This window comes from Lepisma saccharinum, chromosome 2 (assembly GCF_977018435.1).
Source record: "Lepisma saccharinum chromosome 2, izLepSacc3.1, whole genome shotgun sequence".
Taxonomy (NCBI): domain Eukaryota; kingdom Metazoa; phylum Arthropoda; class Insecta; order Zygentoma; family Lepismatidae; genus Lepisma; species Lepisma saccharinum.
In genome coordinates, this window is record NC_139230.1 from 182292063 (window position 1) to 182307871 (window position 15809).

A 15809-nucleotide genomic window follows, 5' to 3' on the forward strand; every position below is an offset into this window, starting at 1 on the left:
ATTCACCAGTTTTTGGTGGGGAGTTCATCATAATGTAAACATCACTTTATGTTCACAATATATATATTTCTGATTAACGGTACAGTATAATCAATTATCCATGGCTATTTTCATTCTTTCTTCTTCCACTTTAAGGAATAGAATTGTGTTCATGCTCAAGCAGAGGTTGCCATTTGCCTCTTTGGCACTTAACCAAGATATTTAGCCCTATAGAATAACCAGGGATCATCCAATTCTTCATATATTCATAAAATGAAATAGTTGTGTGCACACATAAATAAAAAAATGCAGAAATTCTAACAGTATTAAGCCCAACACTCCTAACCTAACAAAAACAAACAATCAGCCACAAACCTAACATTCGTAATGAATAAAAACCAATTGCATCTAAAAGAAAAACCATCATCAAGAGATACACATGTATACCTTGAAAACATGCACTTCACGATATGCAATTGCAGGGGAGAAAAGGATATTTCTAAGAGCATCAGTATCAGTGTGACCAGCGTTTGTCCAATTCTTCATCTCCCAGAGAAGTTTCAGCATTTTTAAAACAAAATATTGTTGAATGGACACAAAGCCAAACAACACGTGGAAATTCTAACAGCAGTAACCCTAACATTCCTAACTAAAATGTAAAATTGCTACCAGAAACAATGTCAACCGTATATGCAGTATTAAGCAAAGTGTTCACAACTGTGAAATAAGTCACTATAGACTACATTGGAAGGTAAGTATGGCAGCGCTTTTGAAGGTTTAATGAATTTTCACAAGTCTTATACAGGGTGGCTACTCTAGGACCATGATCATATTCAAGTATAATTCCCGGTTTTCAAGGCGAACTTTACAAAAATTCAAGCAGATATTTCCTCTATTTCAACCTTACGTATTACTACTTCCCAACATCCACACACAAATATCTTAATAATATCAAGGGTCTATGCGATTCCAACATCCAAAAATTATAATTCAATTAAACGGTACATGTAATATAATTAAAATATTTAATTTAAAGTGCCGAGTTTCTGTTTACAATCAGAGGCACAACCACGAATTTTTGTCTGGGGGGAGGCAAGTACCTGGATAAACATACTAATAATAATAATATTGTTAATAATAATGTTATATTATTATTATTATAGACTCGCTTTGTTATACTTCGCTTCTTGTGACATTTTTGGTTAATTTGCGAAGATGGGGATGAGTGATATGATGAAATTGATGAATGGACAGTCACAAACATCCATGCCCAAGCTGGGATTCAAGCCCGGGACCAATATTATTATTACTAGTAGTAGTAGTATCAAATACATAATTATCTTCATAAATTATGCAAAAGTGGGAGAAGTTGATGCTAAAGCAATTGTGTTCGAACAAACAATTTGAATTATTTTTTCAACACGTTCAGTTTCACATTAATAATGGAAAACAAGCACACAAACTATTTTTGAGACAGAAAATGCTTGATAAATGCATTCCAAATATATATATATATTTTTTTACATTAACATGTATAACTTTCATGCACGATGTGTTTCACATATATGCAACATGGAGCAACATGGACACTAAATTACTGTACGTATTCAAAGTTTCTTTAATACATATTATTTAAATACATTACACAACCAATTCATCCATCTCACAATAAACCAACAGCAAAAGTTACATGAATTTTCTCTCAAATGTGCACGCTCCCTTTCCTCAAAACAATTGTTCATGCATTTAAAACAAGTCTTATTTCTCTGTCTGGTAATTTACAATACAATGAAAAGTTTGGATTCAATTTTTTGCAGGCTGAAATCAATATTGATGTAATAGCCCGCAAATAATTGCATGGGCCGCAAATGCATTCTCTTTTTTACAACTTTGTGCCTCCCCAAGGTGTAGTGGTAACATCTTTGCCTTTTGATCAAGGGTTCCCAGGTTCAATACCTGGTGGAGGCACATGGCAAAGTTGTTTGGACCCCACTTTTAACTGTAGGTCCAGTCACGATTAGCCTTTCTGTGCATAAAGTGGACTTAAAACCACAAATCAATCAATCAATTTTACAACTTTTTTTTCATTTAGATCGTTCGGTGCCCAGGACAGACTCCCGCCGCCCCCTAGCTATGATTATGAACTTGATAAGACTAAGAAAAGGAGGAGTTGCGAGCAAAGAGAGCAAGAAAATTTTACGAAAGTATTTCTATTTGCATAAAATGTGAAGTTGTGGGCTGTAATTGCCCCTGCAGGTTCAATTGGCCATCAATGTTTGCCCCCCCCCCCCCCCCTTGCCCCCTACAATGCATTTCTGTCCAAGGTTGGGATGGGCAATGCCCCCAATGTTGTTGCGCCACTGTTTAAAATTTCACATAATCAGACTAGAGATTGTGCTGGAAAGAACAGTAACAAAGTAAACTGATTGAGAGAATCGTTTTATGTTTCACACAGCTTTCGTTGCCATTCTAGATAAAAATGAAAGCTCAACTTTGAAAAATTTGCCTCAGGACATTTATAAATACATGTGTAATTTGAATAGGATTTGGATTAATAAAAGTTGTAATTTTTCACGTCTACGGAAAAAAATTCAAGTAGAATTCACGCATAATTCCCGGAGCCAAGAATTCATGCATAATTAATTCCTTGTGAGGAGCCGCTCTGTTATAGGAGCATTAAAATACTGGAAACAATTATGGAAGTAAGTTTGAAGCTTGGAGAAACTAATTGGCACAGTTAAAAGCTCCACTAAAGTATTATCAACCAGACATTATGGTTTGAAAATGAGCTTATGTGAGTATCCACACTGTGCATTGAGCACAATTTTGTGGTTTACGATTGATATTATGTGATCAGTTGTTGAAAACACTTATGAACGTAATTTTAATGCTGAGAGCCCTAAACCTAACCCACCTTACAACAAAAGCATTTCAGGATGTTTTATTAGTGCTAAGAGCCCTAAACCTAGCCTACCAATGCATTTACAGATGCAATAGCTCTTCAGACCTCACCCCCCACATGTGAAGTAGATGACAGCAGCAGTCCATAGCCAAGACAACAGTGAACAAATGGCTGCTTGCAGAAAATCACGTAGGAATAAGAAAAATGAAAAAGAAAAAAAAAATCATTCTCAAGATAACATGCAATAAGTAATCACTAAGACACTGATGAATGTGTTAGCAGACATAAATAGAAACTGAACCATGTAAAAAAAATGTTTGCGTCCCATGATTAGTTTGGAATTAAACAACTGGAACTTACAATATCACAAAAGATTGCAATGAAATTCTTTGTAGATACAATAATTTTGTTTTCTGTAGTTGGAACATGGTAAGGATGTCGAATCGACTCTTCCTAATAGAAACATGTATCATACATCGTTGGAAAGAGTACGAATCAAGGATTCCAGAAATGTAGGATTTAGGGTGAGGAAATAATTGGAAGTGGAAGAAAACCTAGTATTAAGTTTGTGGAACCTTCATTATAAATGAAACATAATGAGCCTAATTTACATGCAGATGTAAGGCTAGATGCCTAATTTCTTATTTTAGGCTTGTTGGGTTTAATTATCTTCACATAAATAATACATATATAGTGTATTTATGATAAGAGAACCAAACCTACAAACCTAACCTAACAACATAGGCATTCCTCGAGTGACGTCACAACACAAGGTTGTCCTTACTTTGTGTGATAAGGGAGACAAGTGAAGTCAGGGTCTCCCTTATAGCACAATGCTAGGACAACCTTGAACAATAAAATGACCAAAAAACATATATTTCCAAAACAAATTGAAGAAACACAATTTAAATTAACGAAAATAATTTACAGCTATTAAAAATACAAACTTCAATACCCAAAAATAAAATGAAAATCATAAATACGGATGAAAAAACTAAATAAAGAAAGTTGAATCTTAATGGAAATTAGCATACATATCCACGTTAAAAACCAAAGTTCGATCTGACAATACTGTGTTTTTACAACATGAAAATACGATAAAGGAAAGCTCCTATGGTAAGTAATGTAAGAAAGTTTATATTATTTCACAGAGCAGGAACTTCTAATTGAAAAATGCACAGTGCCAAATCGAAACTCGAAATGGGTACGACGAGTGTGTGTATATATATATATATTTTTTTTTTGTGGCAAAACTGTAAAACACAAGGATCGATTGTGCATAATAGCCGTTGGAACATCACTAGTATAGTCACTACACAAATTCTGAAATTAAAATATCAAATTAAGATACGTAGATATTCATATGCACTAGCATGGTTTTAATAATCTTCCAACAATATATACCTTAATATTGCAGGTAAAAGTTTGTTTTAAAGTCCACTGTATGCTCAAACAGGTTAATCAGGACAGTACCTACAGTTCAAAAATTTCATCCAAACCAATGTGCAATGTACCCAAGGTCTAATGCAATGGTCAGAAACATAGGCTCTGTCTATTTCACTACACATTTTGACACTAGGTGTAGTGCAGGTGTATCCCAGTGTCAGGCTGGTGCAGTGTGTTCAAGCAAGTCGACATTGTGCGCAAGAACAGCCGAGTTCAAGTTCAGAAGATTCAACAAATGCCTGTCTGCTACTTTAATTGTTCATTTGATTAGCATGCACCACGTGCCCATACACTGCATTGTACACCACTCCACTCCAGAATGTAGTGCAAACACCAAACACACTTTGTTTCACCAAATAAACAAAGTAGATAGCTTGGTGTTGCAGTTTGTAACCAACTAAATGTGTGAGCAAAGAGAGTCAAAAAGTACAGCAAATTAGATGGGATTATATGATTACACCTGATACCAGATATAGGATTGGGATGGCATACCAACCAGTGTGCAATCACAGCACAGACCAGTTATTTTGACAAACTCCTGTTTTCCTGCTGGCTGCTTCAGGGAGGAGGGATAGTAATGTTGTTGCTCCTTGCCCTACAAGTTCATTCATAGGTAAACACAGCAACAGAGGACCACTGCCATAAAAACGTTCCTCGTGCTGGTAATAATAAGCCAATTACTGGTCTGATTTTTTTGTGCTGAATGATTTTTGCAAAGTGTACAGGAGGATGAAGAAAACATTTTAAAGTTTGGAAATTAGTGTAAAGTAATATATCAAATATGCAGAACTCGAATCTGTACATTTTAAAATTGTGGTAAGCAGTAAAGGTGCAGAAATTGTGTACCCAAAAAATTGGATGTGGAAGCAGTTGAGCTCATAAAACGCAAGTGCTGGAAATGTTTTTCCATTTCACTAATAGAAAATATCAAGATGGAACTACTGAAGTGCCAATCTAAAAATGAAAATTTTCTGAAATGGCCATGCAACCAATTATTTTAAAATTGGTTCATTTCGCATGGAATGACCCTGCTACCATATAGGTCACATGTCTGTGGAGCAAAGGGGTTTCATAGTTAGGTTAGACAATTCAGATTTAGAGTTCATAGTATTCAAATAACATCTCTAAATGCTTTTGTTGTTAAGTTAGGCAGGCCAGTTTTAGGGCTCTTAGCTTTACAATAATTTCCCAAACTGCTTTCAATCACAAAACCCCTTTGAGCCTCGTGTCGGCAGAAATCTTGTCGATGGGAAGTGGGGATATTTGCGTAAGTACCTTTCACATGTTATTTTCGCCAATAAATAGGACTTTTCGGAACTGCAAACAGTGGAAATTACTTTCAGAATGCCTTAAATTTGCTTTCACAATCATGTCTACTATTGTGCGGAACTTTCTCTTTCTTCTATGAACAAAAGATGCCTTATCGATGGAAAGACCGAATGCTTGCGCAAACTACTTTTTACATATTATTTTCGATGATACTGAATTTTCTAAAAAACTCCAAACAGGGGCCAAGTTTAGACTGTTTAATTCAGATTTCACTATGGTATACACACTTTTTTTTTTTACATGCGTCAATTTCTACTTATAGCTATTAACACATACTTCAGAGATTTTGTGATTAATTAATGTGTGCTTGCTTGAGAATTGTTTTTCACTTCCGTAAGCTCCTATATGATTCTTTTCTTGTAACCAGCCATCATTTTACTGTCGTCCTGGTTCAGGCTGCTGATGCCATCTAGGTCACATAAATGTGGTGTGAAGGTATTTTGTAGTTATAGTAGGCAAGTTAGGTTTAGGGCTCTTAGTATTCAAATAATACCTAAATGCTTTCGTGGTTAGGTTAGGCTTGCCATTTTTAGGGCTGTTAGCATTACAATAGTTTCCCTAAATGCTTTCAACATCTCATCGTGTTGGTGCTGGTCTCAAGCATGACACCCTTTTCAGTCTCATGTCAGCAGTAGTCTGTGGAATGACTTGTCGATGGGAAGCGAGGGTATTTGCGTATGGTATCTTTTAAATCTTCTCTTTGTGGATAAATTGGACTTTTCTGAACTGGAAATGGTGGTAATTACTTTCCAAAAGCTTCAAATTTACTTTCACATCATTTCCACTATTCTGCGATACTTTCTCTTTCTTCTCTGTATGAAACATGTCTTGTTGATGAGAAGCATGGAAACTTATATTAAGTGCTTTTTAAGTCTCTTTTTCCCTGATAAATTGCACTTTTCAGAATTCCAACAGTAGTAATTATTTTCACCAAGGTTCAAATTTACTGTGTCAATCATTTTCACAAGGTAACAGTTCCAAATGTTTAATAATTTTTCTCAAAATTTCATAGGAGAAAGACGTATAATTGAAGAATTGTAGAAATGATTGTTACAGTAAATTTGAACCTCAGTGAAAGTAAATACCACTGTTTGGAATTCCAAAAAGTGCAATTTATCGGCAAAAAATATTTGTAAAAAGTACTTAATGTAAGCTTCTGTGCTTTTCATAGACAAAGCATTTTTCATACATAGAAGAAAGAGAAAGTATCGTAGAATACTGTAAATGATTGTGAAAGTAAATTTGAAGCTTCTGAAAGTAATTAGCACTGTTTGCAGTTCCGAAAGTCTAATTTATCAATGAAAAGAATATGTAAACGGTACGTTATGCAAATATCCACACTTCCCATCAACAATGTGCTCCACAGACTATGGCCAAAATGAAAAGGTGTTGAAAGCATTTATGAAAACTATTGTAATGCTAAGAGCCCTAAACCTGGCCTGCTAACTTAACCACGAAAGCATTTAGAGACATTATTTGAATACTAAGAGTTTTAAACTTGACTTACCTAACTATGAAGCCCCTTCATACTACACATGTGACCTAAATGGTAGCAGCAGTCTGTAACCAAGACAACAGTAAACGAAATGGCTGGTTGCAAGAGAATAATCATATAGGATTAAACGGAAGTGAAAAAATATTCTCAAGCAAACATGGCGTAAGTAATTGCTAAAACCCCAAAGTATGTGTTAACAGACATAAATACAAATGGAATCATAAAATTTTTTTCTGTATACCATGATGGAATCGGAATTAAACACTTGGAACTTGAGCCTTTTACAATTCTGCAATACATGACACTTCGAAAAAAAAATATTAAGCAATCGAAACTACCACAAACAGTGCAAATTACTTTCACCAAGGTTCAAATTTACTGTAACAATCATTTCTAAGATTCTGCAATACATCGTCTTTCTCCAACGAAACTTTTAAAAATCATTAAACATTCAAAACCATTCGCAATGATTGTGTTTTACCATGTTAACTTTCCTCCCATATCGTCTTGCTTCATGCAAGTAGTGATTCTGACAAACACCATGTCAATCTGTGTTGGCACTTGACTTCAGTTCTTGAGCTTTTCATTGCTTCAAGTGCTGGAAATATTTTTCCATTTCTTTAAAAGAAAAGATCAAGAAGGAACTTGGACACTACTAAATCCACACATCTCAGTGGGCGACCTTACCAGCATTGGTACAATTACTCACATGAAAGAATTTGCACTGTAAAATAGTGATGTGTATGTGTACATTTGTGGTGAACACCCTTGTACATAATGACGACTATGGCAAAACACAAACAACGCACATAATATTAAGTGTGTCTGTGTGTGATGCAGATAAGCAATGTGCTACACAATAAAACATCTACAATCTACGTTAGATGTAATTGCTAAAATAAAATACGTAATGTCAATTTATGGATATGGTGAATATGCACACATTTATACTTTGTTTATCGACATAGAAATATGCAGATGGAATCATGCTTTATAAAAAAAACGGCACCATTACCTCGAAATCAACGGATAGAAATGTTGCCCTATTTCTAATTATATCACTATTGTATGATGAGGTTAAGGTTTGAAAATCATCCTCTACTTCTTCGGCACTACAAGTGGTACCCATTTCATGGACATGAAGACTTCCTCATATTTTTGTTGACAAATTTGCACGGTTACTTGGCGTTAAAAAACCAAAACAAAGCGTATTCCTTTCGGAAAATCAATAATGGCACTTTTCTGACATTCTTAAATTATACCATCGGCACTGCCGACTATTTGTCACTATGGAATGTCACGATTCAAGTGACCATTTTTATTGTCATTCGCAAACTTCCGATTTGTGTCACTTATTTTTCTACTAAAACTGCACGATTAATACGTGTAGAGTGGATTTTCCTCTAGTCTCATGTTTCCATTCATAGAATCTTTCACCTGGTTGACACCTGATCAATATGACACATTAATACACAGTCACATGCATACACACGCACAGGCACACGGCGCCTGTATTCTTACCTTGATGGGTTTAGTTGGTTTATGTATTGAAAGAAAATCTACTGCAGAACTGTTGAAGACGTTCACAGGTTCAATCTAAGATTCAGAATTAACAGTACTGCACGTATCAATTTACGCCTTTACTGGTGTTGAAAAATATAAACTTCTCTCACAATTTTTGGTACATATTTAGTTCACAACAGACAGCATTTTCCCGTACCTTACGACGACACACGGAATCATGACGTCACTTCTACGTCAACAGGAGACGAGTCAACGCTTACACACGTAGCGATAGGGGAGGGAGGCAATTCTAATTTATCAACATATGTGTATGTAAGACTGAAATACTTATCTCAAGATTTTTATCGGTTTTTGATTATATTTAAATTCCGTGCCATGCGATAGCGATAAATATATAGTTCTAGAATAAAGTCGTTTACGTATTGCAACATACAATGTAATGCAGGGACGGCGACAGGGGTGGGCACGGGTGGGCAATTGCCCACCCAAAAATTGCTGTGCCCACCCGATTGCCCACCCAATCAAATTTAATAAATATATACCCTTGAGAAAATGCGAATGGTTCAATAAATAAGTTTATTATGGTGTTCACTCCATGTATATTTTACTTGTGGATATTATCTATATTACAGACAAGTTCACATATCTTTATTAAATAAAAAGATTTGTTGTTCTTTGCCGAAACACTGATTTAGTGAATAGGTTTATGAAAGTCAGCGTAAATAATAAGTTGAATGGAATTAATTTAAGCTCTTCTTTCAACTTCCTTAACTTTATCATTGGAAAGCGAAAGGAATTTCCAAAGCGTTTGAAACAAAAACTGTGATCCAATGCCCACTTGTATGCTTAAGCAGCTAGTAGGCTTAGGAGGATTTATGTATGAGAGGCGCAAATTGTGCAGAATATGATCAAGATTAGAACAGGATTATTGGCCTGAGGGCTGCAGCTCCTGGCCTTCACAGGTACGATGCATCAAATTGTTTTGAAAATGTGCCACATAATGAAAAGAAATAGATAGTTGAAATGTGGCAAAAATAGAAATATAATTAATTAACTGTCTGCCATAACTTGGCCAAAAAGTTATAACTGAAAATGAGTGCAGAAGGGGTGGAGTGGAGTTGCTTGATGTCAACTCCAGGCTTCCAGCCTGGGTATGATTAAGCCTCTTCTTCGCGTTGTTTCCTCCAGCAACACACAAAGTTGTTTAGTTAGGTCTATATTGAAATATTAAGGAGAGGTAATTTGATATGTCCCTTTCATCATCACGATTTTATATACCTGTCATCTTCTAATTTTGATATGGTATCCAAAATTTAAAAAAAAAAAAAATATTCGTTCTACTAATAATAAGCAATCACAAAAATAAATTTTGATAAAACAGCTCTGCAGGTTTGAAAAATAGCTGCAGAATTATTGACTTGATAATGAGTTAGCAACCGTGTTTAGAAACCTTCTTACATGAGTTGTTGTTTTAAGTCAACTTTATGCACAGATAGGCTAATCGGGACTGGACCTACAGTTTAAAGTGGGGTCCGAACCACTATGTGCCTCCACCGGTTATTGAACCTGGGACCCCTTGATCACAAGGCGACGACTCTACCACTATGTCATCAGGGTGGCAAAAAATCTTCTTACAGATACATTTTCCCTATCAGTTATGTAATCATGTGATTTTTCTTGTGATTAACTAACATAGAATAGGGACGAGATTTTAGAACTTTGTACTTCATAACATGATACATACAATGTTATTTATTTATTTATTACTTTTCGGTGATATTTTGCCAAAATGCCCTTCATTAGCCTAAGTAAATATTATGCGGAATGAACTAAGAATTTGATTTATACCCGGGTTCTTACTTTTTTTTAAATTTTGCTAATAAGACATTATCCATATTTATGTCAAACTCTGAGCTGTATTGGGCGCTCGGAATGCACACGTGATGTAGTGACACCTTTATCCAGGTTGGATTGAGTTCAGTTATTGTGTATTAGTTTTAATGTGCGAATTAATTAATGTTTAAATGATGTTTTTTATTTTATTGCAAGAGCTTTTACTGTTCATCCTTTTCAGTAAGGGGTTCACCCTTGTATTATTTGAGGGACTCGATTAGCCATTTAGAAGTAAATAAATAACAGTCTGCGTGTGAAACAAGGTGGCAAACACACTATGATTGCATTCCTCAGTTCGTCGATTTCATCAACATGTTGCACGTGAAACTCGCGATTCACGATTATTGGTACTGCGCGACACTCGAAACACGATGGGGACATTTTAGAATGAAGAGTCTTTAATTTGAGTACGCATTTGTTGGAAATTCTTTTTCTTGGCAAGTTTGTAAATGCTCTAAATACTTCTTACAGCCATAGGTGTGCACACGGGGTTGCCAAAGATACCTGGCTACCTCAAACGTCTTCTCAGAAAATAAAGAAATATGTTGAACTACCATTAAAATAATGAAAATTATATCAGTGGTGAAAAAGTAAGGAATTTCGTTTCATTTGAGATGATCAGCTCGCTCTCTCCCTCTCCACAAAACAATGTGATATTCCTTTACTATAGTAATCAGTAAACACGTAGTAAAGAAATTATTTTTTTCCTTTATAAGTCGCAGAGCCCCTTCACATATCGGCCGGTACTTTTTTTTCCCGAGGACCGACATGTTTGTTAATGCAACCTTCCAACATTTCCAATAAGACTTTCATGTTCAAAGACTTTCATGAATGCTCTCTTTCAATGACAAGCGCATCAATTTTCAGATTTTTCTTGCATCTGAATTCTACGGTTTAAAATAATTATATATACATGGCATTCTATCGAGTGACCAGGCACAGCAATAAAACAGCATTATAAAACATGGTGAAACTGAACCTACAGATGTATTTCGTGAGAGTGACTCAGCTGATAGTACCTGTACAGATATAGCTTTGTATTTATCATTTTCAATTGTTTACTTTCATTATTTAAAATATCGACACAGTGATAGTAAAACCTGAGCTAAAGTGATAAAAAATGTTCATTCTATAATGTTAAAATTTTATGTTCAGATATCTAATAGTTTCTGTGAAAAGGAACATGAAGTTACGACTATTAGGCTAGCCTTGCCCAGATAGGTAACTGAAACTTCCCTTAAGGCACCCCAAAATAAATTAGTCTGCGCACACCTCTGCTTACAACATCGCAAGTGTGTAATTATTCTTTTGTATTTTGCCAGATAAGACTCCCAAGTTGTTGTTTTGAATTCAAGTGGCAACCTTGCTCCCTGGAAGTTACGTCAGATCGATCGTTTGGTGAGTTGGGTTGCATATACATAAAGGTTAGATTTTCAGCGCTCATAGATCAGAAACTAAGCACTTTCGAGGTTATGTGTATGAGGAAAGGTTCCTTGGTTTTTTTATATCTACCAGCATCCAAACGTTGTTGAAGTTGTTTTAGAACACCCTGTATATGTTGGAGGGGGGGGATGAGTGCATGTAAAACTCATATAAGGTCTTACATTTATACTGCCCACCCTAATTTATGAATATACAGCTTCTGCCCACCCGGTCGAAAATTTCTGTCGCCGTCCCTGATGTAATGATTAAAACCATTTGGCATTCGGATTTGTGAAAACATTTCCTGACGTCACCGCTCTGTTTTCAAACTTTGTCCTTATCTCTCAATCACATTTTCACTTTCACGCCTTAAATGCTAATCTCGACAACGGAAATTACAATGACTTGCTGCAATTGCAGATATAACTTCGAGATTTGGACTCGGCACTTCATTACGCTGCGGCATACAATTCGAGCAGTGGCGTATTTAAGGAGAGGGGTCGGGCTCAAGCCCGAAATATTCTCGACCGCGATTCTATAAATTCTACTTCATATCCGTTAAAAAGCCAAACCAAAAGCTTGAAAAATCTATGACAATTTTCCGAAATATGACTTCAAATATATAACGAAGCCATAAAACTTAACACGACTCGAAAGATATAGAAGAAAAATAGGTGTAAAAGAAGAATTGATTGACTGGGTTTATTTTACTTCGCTTTTCTGCTGTTTTTGGCTAATCGTGAAGATGAGGATTAGTGATGTGATGAAACTGATGAAGGGACGCTCACAAAGAACACCAATGTGCAGGCCGGGATTCGAACTCGTGAGCCCTGGCGTCTTAGGGCACTATGCCAACAACTCCGCCACAGAGGTCGGCTAAAATAAGGTGGGGAAAACTGACATTTTTTTTTAATGTATGCATGTATATGAGGGTATAGATGGCGACCCTACTGAGTGGTCAACACCATGGTGAAAGTGGACCCCATCCCCCTTCCCCAGATAGCCGTTGATAAGAGGCTGGGGGCTCCACAGAATCGCTATAGGCAATTTCCTGAAATTACCCATTCTACCGTGGTCCTTACAGCATAGGGATTTTATGGAAAATAGTTATGCATCTATATGGCAATTATAAATTCTGGGCGAATAATGAACTGAACTCATCTTTTCCTATGTTGGTGTTACTAAAAGACAACTTCAATGCAAGCTTGAAGTTTATGGTCGAAAATATATTATTATGCTGGCCTTCATGGCAGGGTTGGCCCCGGTGGGTCCAGCCCAGTTTTCCCCATGCGAGTTTTTTCAGAAAAACCCACCTTGAAAAATCCAGTCGAAATGTTTTCTTTCGTTTTTTTTTTCAGAAAATGTTGTAAATTATTGCTTTAAATACTTGTGAGGTTCTACAATTGTCAACAAGTTTTGGAAAACCTGTAAAGGAAAGGCTTAGCAGAGCTTATAATACTAAAAATAATGAATGTAGTACAGTCAACGGCAAAGATAATGGTACGCAAGTTGTCCACCACTATTTTCATTACTTTCTTAATTCTACATCCTGTGTTGTTTTAAGGAATGAAACTATGTTGGTTCAAAGCAGACATTGTTCTCTCCTTATTGAGGTTATTATTTCAATTCATTGTCATCACATTGTGTAATACATACCGAATGAAAATGGTGGTGGACAATTCGCCCTTGGGTGTACAAGCCAGTGGGTTTTTCGAGCTATTTTCCTCAAATCATGCTAGAAATGGACTTTTAACACAAATAAAAAGATTATATATCCAAGAAGAAAAGAATGCATCAGAAATTTTGAGATAATACACTTGAATTAATTGATGCAGCATACTTGAATAAAGCTCGTAATTTTGAAATGTGGTAGCACTTTGGTTATCAGTCACTTCCTTATGTGGTGAAAACCATACTGGCAGATCATAGTTTCAACTGTGATAATCAATTGATACAATAAATTTTTCCATATTTAAGAATTTAGTACATTTTATTCAAATGTCGTTAATTGTGGCATAATTAAATCGGAACACTCTTTAAATGATTTTTCTCATCCTAATGCGTTACTTGCAGTAAAATGTTATTTATGTATGGTTAGGAGCTCTGTACCCATATAAGTCATACATCTCCATAATTACTACAATGCCAGCTTTGTGCATACTTTGTGCATACTTTCAGCAGTATTATGTACATGCACTATAATTTGACAATAAAATTATCAAAATATGGTGCATAATTTAGGAGGAGCATGAGTTAGGGTGGATGGGCAGAGAGGGATGAGTCATATTTACTAACCATGATAAATGCTGTAAATTCAGAATCATTTAGGTGAAATTATTTCTGCAGCTAGAAATCTTGTGAGAAAAATTGGATAATTTGTTTCAAGGTGGTGGATGAAATACTGATTTTCCTCATGTGTCTATGCCAGTGACGTGCGGTGATGTCGACACTTGGGGTAGCAGTCAGTGGCGTGCTCAAGGAAAGGGGGGGGGGAGGTTGGTCTCCCCTTTAGGACCCAGTATTCCTAAAAAAGGGAAGAATGTCAATAAGAGGAAAAGATTGCAAAATGATGAATGAGTACTAAATAAAAGTACACGTAACCCCCACCCACATTCGAAAATAAAAAAGATTTGATTTGACTCTAAGCCAGAGATCCTGGGTTCGAATCTAGACTTGGCCATGGGTATTCTTTGTGTGTGTCCCTTCATCAATTTTATCATACCAAAAGTGGCGGAAAAGCGAAGTAAAATAAACCAAATCCAGCAATCAATCAATTATTTGATTTCATTTTTGTTACTTAGCGTCGCTTTTTTTGTCACATTTGGTTAATTGCGAAGATGATGCGATAAAATTAATGAAGGGACAAACACAGAGAACACCCATGTCCAGGTCAGGGTTCGAACCCTGAACTCCTGTTGTCGTAGCACGCTGTGATAACCATTCCCCCACGGTTGGTTGATTTGGTGTTTTAAGTACACATTGTGCACAGAAACAAAACAGGTAACAAAACACAACACTCTTTTCTGTAGTTTCTTCAATGATATTCATTTGACTTTTTGAGTTCGGAGATACATTTTTCATTCCAAATTATTTCATTATTCACTGCAACACACAGAAAAAGAATGCGCTCTCATCACGGGTTCGAATCCTGGCCTGGATTTTTCATGAGGTCCCTTCATCAATTTCATCATATCATCACTCATTTTTGCGATAACCAAATGTATCAGAAAAGCGAAGTAAAATATACCAAACCAACAACAATATGAACTCGCGTTCTCTGGCCCAAATAAATACATCCGTATTTATGACTGTTAAGAGGCCAAAATACTAGTATATTTAAATAAAACACTACTTAAACCAAAGTGAGAGAGAGCCTGAGCAGATATTTGTAATTTAATCATTATATATTCCATATTTGAAAAAGAAAAAAGAAAGAAAGCATAACATTATTGTCTGGACATAACACATTCCCATTTCATAAATAATAAAACTACATCCCATATTATACATACATATTGTACAATGTATAAAAGGATGTGTAAATACAGAAAATTTTACCCCGAGTTCTTTAGAGGATTTACAAAAATATCTATGAGAAACCAATCCCCTATCTGTCCTATAGGAGATAGACTGGGGGACCTGAAAGCCTGGGCTTTCAACCATTGCAGCGGGGGGCGAGGGGGTAAGGGAGGTAGAAATCTTACTTTTTCTTGGGCCTGCGGTTTCTACCTGGAAACTGGTCAGGCGAAGGAAGAGCGAGCTAGGGTATCCAGCCAGCTTGACCTGCGGATCAACCGATGGACGAGAAGCGCGTGGAAA

At 36.0% G+C, this 15809-nt stretch overlaps 1 protein-coding gene across 4 annotated transcripts in view; it reads right to left on the bottom strand.

Moving 5' to 3' along the window:
- LOC145984221 (ubiquitin-like modifier-activating enzyme 1) overlaps positions 1 to 15809 on the bottom strand; it is a 141254-nt gene that overhangs the window by 73775 nt on the left and 51670 nt on the right. Inside the window, exon 1 of one of the 4 annotated variants that reach the window (XM_083117782.1) lies at positions 8673 to 8910. The exons of 2 other annotated variants lie outside the window; for them this stretch is intronic. Coding sequence is in view for 1 of the 2 variants with exons in the window: in XM_083117780.1 (XP_082973906.1) it covers positions 8167 to 8280 (114 nt within the window). In the remaining variant the exon portion in view is untranslated. Of the gene's footprint in view, positions 1 to 8166; positions 8596 to 8672; positions 8911 to 15809 lie in introns of those variants that run through there. One more of the 4 variants, XM_083117780.1, reaches the window with a different exon arrangement.